The 3896-nt window shown below is 45.3% G+C and overlaps 1 protein-coding gene across 2 annotated transcripts; it reads left to right on the top strand.

The window, feature by feature from the left end:
• Window positions 1–342: 342 nt before the first annotated feature.
• LOC147883683 (uncharacterized) lies at window positions 343–2873 on the top strand. 2 transcript variants are annotated; one of them, XM_087399782.1, is made up of 8 exons: window positions 343–563; window positions 776–872; window positions 959–1039; window positions 1224–1394; window positions 1504–1600; window positions 1742–2001; window positions 2270–2353; window positions 2460–2873. In XM_087399782.1, exons 1-8 carry the CDS (start codon window positions 385–387, stop codon window positions 2769–2771), a joined length of 1281 nt encoding a protein of 426 aa, XP_087255908.1. In that variant the 5' UTR covers window positions 343–384; the 3' UTR covers window positions 2772–2873. The 2 variants fall into 2 exon arrangements, with proteins under 2 accessions (XP_087255908.1, XP_087255907.1); XM_087399781.1 differs by having other exon boundaries at window positions 1504–2001; window positions 2460–2869.
• Window positions 2874–3896: the final 1023 nt, after the last annotated feature.

Below are 3896 nucleotides of genomic sequence, written 5' to 3'. Positions count from 1 at the left end.
ATTAAATCCACATTTGCACGAAAATTACGATGAGCCTTTTGTAGTTGTAACTCACCACTTCATCTTCTCTGCAAATCGATCGCTTGGTTCTCTCAAATTTGTTCGGCAATGAAGAAACTTCATTTGGGGCTCTTTTTTGCAAAGCAAGTAGAGCTCACCTCTCTCTGCTTTCGCAATGAAGCTTCCTAACACTTCTTACAATAGAGGACATGGATTGCAAGTAGAGCTCACCTAGGAGCAGAGATGGGGGAGCAACGGTAGAGGCAAAAAGGCACGACGACGAAGCTTCAGCCTTCTGAAATGGATGGCAGGAAGAGGGAGGAGCACATCAGAGGCGCTTGAGCTGTGAAGTTGTGAGCCTTGCACCCAAGAACAACAAGGGCTATGGCTGAGCAGCAGCAGCAGCGAGAACCAGAGCAAGCGCAAGATCAAGAGCATCAGCCGCTACCCAATCTTGTCCCTGTTCCTTCCACCGTCTCCCTCTTGTGTGCATCTTGTTCAAGCTATGTTACCCCATGCCTCGTCTGCGCCCATCCCCTTCCTTGCCCCGCTTCCGTTTCCTGGTATGTGCGACGATCCCCTTTCAGCCATCCTGCTTCCGCTCACCATCTTCGTTCATTACATTGACCGTACTACGGGGAGTCCCCCTATTCCATCTTGTGCCGTAAACCCATGCTGTGCTCATCTGCAAACCACCAAGCGTCTGGGTTCTGCTGTTTTTCTGTTATGATCGTCCCTCATAGTTGTGATCGATCACTCTGTCTTTTGTGGGCAGGCAAGATTGCCGAAACTGTAGACTGAGAAATCCCTTAGGGGATCAAAAACGCCGGTTACTTGGCATTCCGCCGGCTTTATCTTTACCACCTTCCATGGTTCGGTTTCATTTCTTGCAGTTTGGTGGCTTGTGCTAGCTGACTTTGCTTTCTTCTGTGAAATAATCTCAAAATCGAAAATGCAGGGAAGGCGTGTGCTAGTGGCACACGTAGGTCGACCTCTATATGTGATAGCTGCCCATGCTGAGTATCTACAGATTTCAAAGGTTAGTCAGACCTGCTTAATATCTTTGTTTTCGTTTCTCGCATTTTCATTGTTTACAGGTCAGCCCGATTTGCTGTTATATTTCTCTTCCGTTTCTTACTGTTTCGGTGCTGCCCTTCTCTTTCTCAAAGGCATGACACCTACCTGCTAAATGTTGAGAGATTTTTGAAGATCATGGCTTGCAGGTTCTTACAGAAGCAGAGGATATAGTTGAAGCACCTTCCCACAATGTATCTTCTGGTTCAGACTTGCTCCATACCTATCTGCCTTTCATGCAATGTGAGGGCATGGTAGAACAACCGCAAGTAACAAGGGAAAACCTGCTGCCTGCTAGCGAAACCTGTCCAAACCAGAATGTATGTTATCGCACTACAAATACAAGTATGTTTTTACTATTGTCGATTTATGGGAGAATCATAGGTAGGACGACTTTTAATCTCTTTTAAATTCTTTGGTTTTGTGCAGCATCCCTCAGTCCCTCGTGCAAGGCTAACGCCAGAGCTTCATTCAACACAGATTCCTGTAACGGATAAGGCTGCAGGCAATTGTCCTAGTTGTGGTGGTGAGCGTCGCAGTTTCTGTGCAGAACGTTCTCAGTACAGTGAATCAGCCTTGAGGCTTTGTAAAGAACAGTTGCTTGCAGTACATTGTGCAGAGGCTCTATCAGCAGAACTGAATTGCTCATATCCAATTTGTTGTTCAGTCACCTCATCAGCCTTGAATCTTGTGGAAGATAAGACTTGTAACAGCAAGCTTGCTAGCAGTTGCGCATCAAAAACAGTTGGCTCCTTGTTATTCGGTATTCTACGTCTGGTCAATTCTTTTCTTGCATCAGATTTTGATGCCTGGTTAGTGGGCCAAAATCAAAATGTAAGCAGCAGTGAAACTAAGCAACATCTTGAAGACATTCTGACAAATGTGGAGCAGTTTTTACAGAATCGAGACAAGCTTCTGCAACTTAAGGTAATTTTTAGTGTCTTATGAAAGCCGTCTTTGGAGGTATTCATCTCCACTTCGCAGCTCCTTGCACAATTTGAGTTATAAACAGTAATAAGAGATCGACATTTTGGCTGCCTAGTTGTAGGACATCATTTTTTCTGCAGGGAAGCAGTCATTGTACTTATCAAGTAAAGTGGATATTTCTATGGTCCTGTACTGTACAATCATTTATGTATCTGGTTAATAGGGCATAGTTTGGTAGATAATTGCATTTATATATGGTTAATGACAGAGATCAATGTGCAAAGCCCTAGCAGCACAAAAGCAAGCCGCTAAAGACTGTAAGGTTTTGCAAAGGCAATCATCAAAGTTTGAGGTAGGTACCTTTGTATACAACCTACGTAAAGGTTTTTCATGATTCAGCACATTTTTTTGTAAATTTTCCAGAGTTGATGACACATGCGTGGTGGCTGTTGAAGCAGGGCTGTTTGCTGGAGCAGATCTTTGCAGATAGAGTGCTAGAAAGAAAACTGAAGTTTATGAGTGTTGCAGAGCCATTCATACCTCTTTTGAGTCAAATAAACCTTTATCTACAATTTTGCTATGCTCAAACTGTGATTTCTGCTGCCCAGCCTTCCCAGTCACTTTGCACTGCCTCTTTTGAAGCATCATTGAAAGAAAACGAGACTATTCCAAGAGATAAGTTCTCATTTGAGGCTGTACAAATGGCAATCTCATCTTGGTTACGTCTTTATCATGATGTAGCTCATGCTACTGGTGTCATTTGTAATTGATTTGAGTTAAAGGTGTATGTGGAAGGGAGCAGCCAAATTCTAGACTCTTGTTTCCGAAGCATAGTTTCATGGTTAGTAAAGAATGGTGAGCATGTTAATAATCTCTTCTAGTATGTGTTATTTTTATCTTATGTTGTGTTTTCAAAGGATCAGTCTGGCCCCTGGGTATGTTCCTGGATTCATCTAGATATATGTCCTATTTTTGTCATGTTGCAGCAAGAGTGCTCTTGGAAGACTACAGTTATTTGTACTGTTTCCAAGTGCTGATTTTCAAGTCTTGCATACTAGTGTTGCTCTTATAAACCAACATCTACAAGCAATGCAGACATGTATCAACGCAGCATTGATGGATCCTGGGCTTTCCTAACCGTGTGTTTTCTTCTACTTAGTTCTGGTTGGCCAGTTTGGCTGTTCAGACGAGTAGGCCAGCTTGGCCAATTGATTGTACAGCCCTCCTAGGTCCCATGGGCTGTAAAAGAGGAGACAAGCCCCCTCATTTGCCACTGAAGCCCAGTGCCTCCTCATCGTGCAGCTCTGCAGACATGTGAGGGAGTCAGCTCCTGTCTCCCTAGACTTGGGGGAGATTGGTGGCACTTGCCAGGAGATTGATAGGCAGCCCATCATTTGGAGCGGCTTGGTGACAGATACTGAGGGTAGACTGTTGGGCAAGCATTCACACATTCCGTGGCCGAGGTGAGAGTCGGTCCTGCACGCTCTGTGTGGGTATGGAGAGATGCCTTCCAGCACTCTAATGACGAGACAATCGCAGTCGCAGTTGGTTTCAGCCCCGGGGGGTAGTGTCCCACCAGGTGGAGATCGATCCCGCCCTTCCAGTGGAGTGGCTTCGTCCACCATCTCAGCAGTCGTACTCTCCTGGGGATCTCCATTGGCTAGGCCAGTTCTCCCTGTGGGGGGTGCCATTACAGGTAGCAGGTTTACTTTCAGACTCAGAGGTCATATACTTCGCTCTATCGGCACAGACTATAGACTGGTGGTTGACGACAGAGCTACAGAGGAGCTTTCCCTACCCTGGTAGAGAGTCCGAGTGGTGGGCTTGTGGGGTTATAGTGCTGGTTGTTAGTCAGTTTCTTGATGAGAGCATATTGTTCCTTCCTCAGTATGGGA

Source organism: Dipteris shenzhenensis, chromosome 28, assembly GCF_047967505.1.
Source record: "Dipteris shenzhenensis isolate YYH24624 ecotype China chromosome 28, Dip_SZ_1.0, whole genome shotgun sequence".
In the NCBI taxonomy this organism is placed as follows: domain Eukaryota; kingdom Viridiplantae; phylum Streptophyta; class Polypodiopsida; order Gleicheniales; family Dipteridaceae; genus Dipteris; species Dipteris shenzhenensis.
This window is presented reverse-complemented; position numbering and strand designations above follow the sequence as displayed.

Excerpts from the sequence above, each read along its gene's own strand:
- LOC147883683 (XM_087399781.1), top strand. The coding sequence starts at position 385 with ATGGCTGAGCAGCAGCAGCAGCGAGAACCAGAGCAAGCGCAAGATCAA. Across the intron at positions 873-958 it reads TATCTTTACCACCTTCCATG|GGAAGGCGTGTGCTAGTGGC; the intron begins GTTCGGTTTCAT and ends TCGAAAATGCAG. Across the intron at positions 1,040-1,223 it reads AGTATCTACAGATTTCAAAG|GTTCTTACAGAAGCAGAGGA; the intron begins GTTAGTCAGACC and ends CATGGCTTGCAG.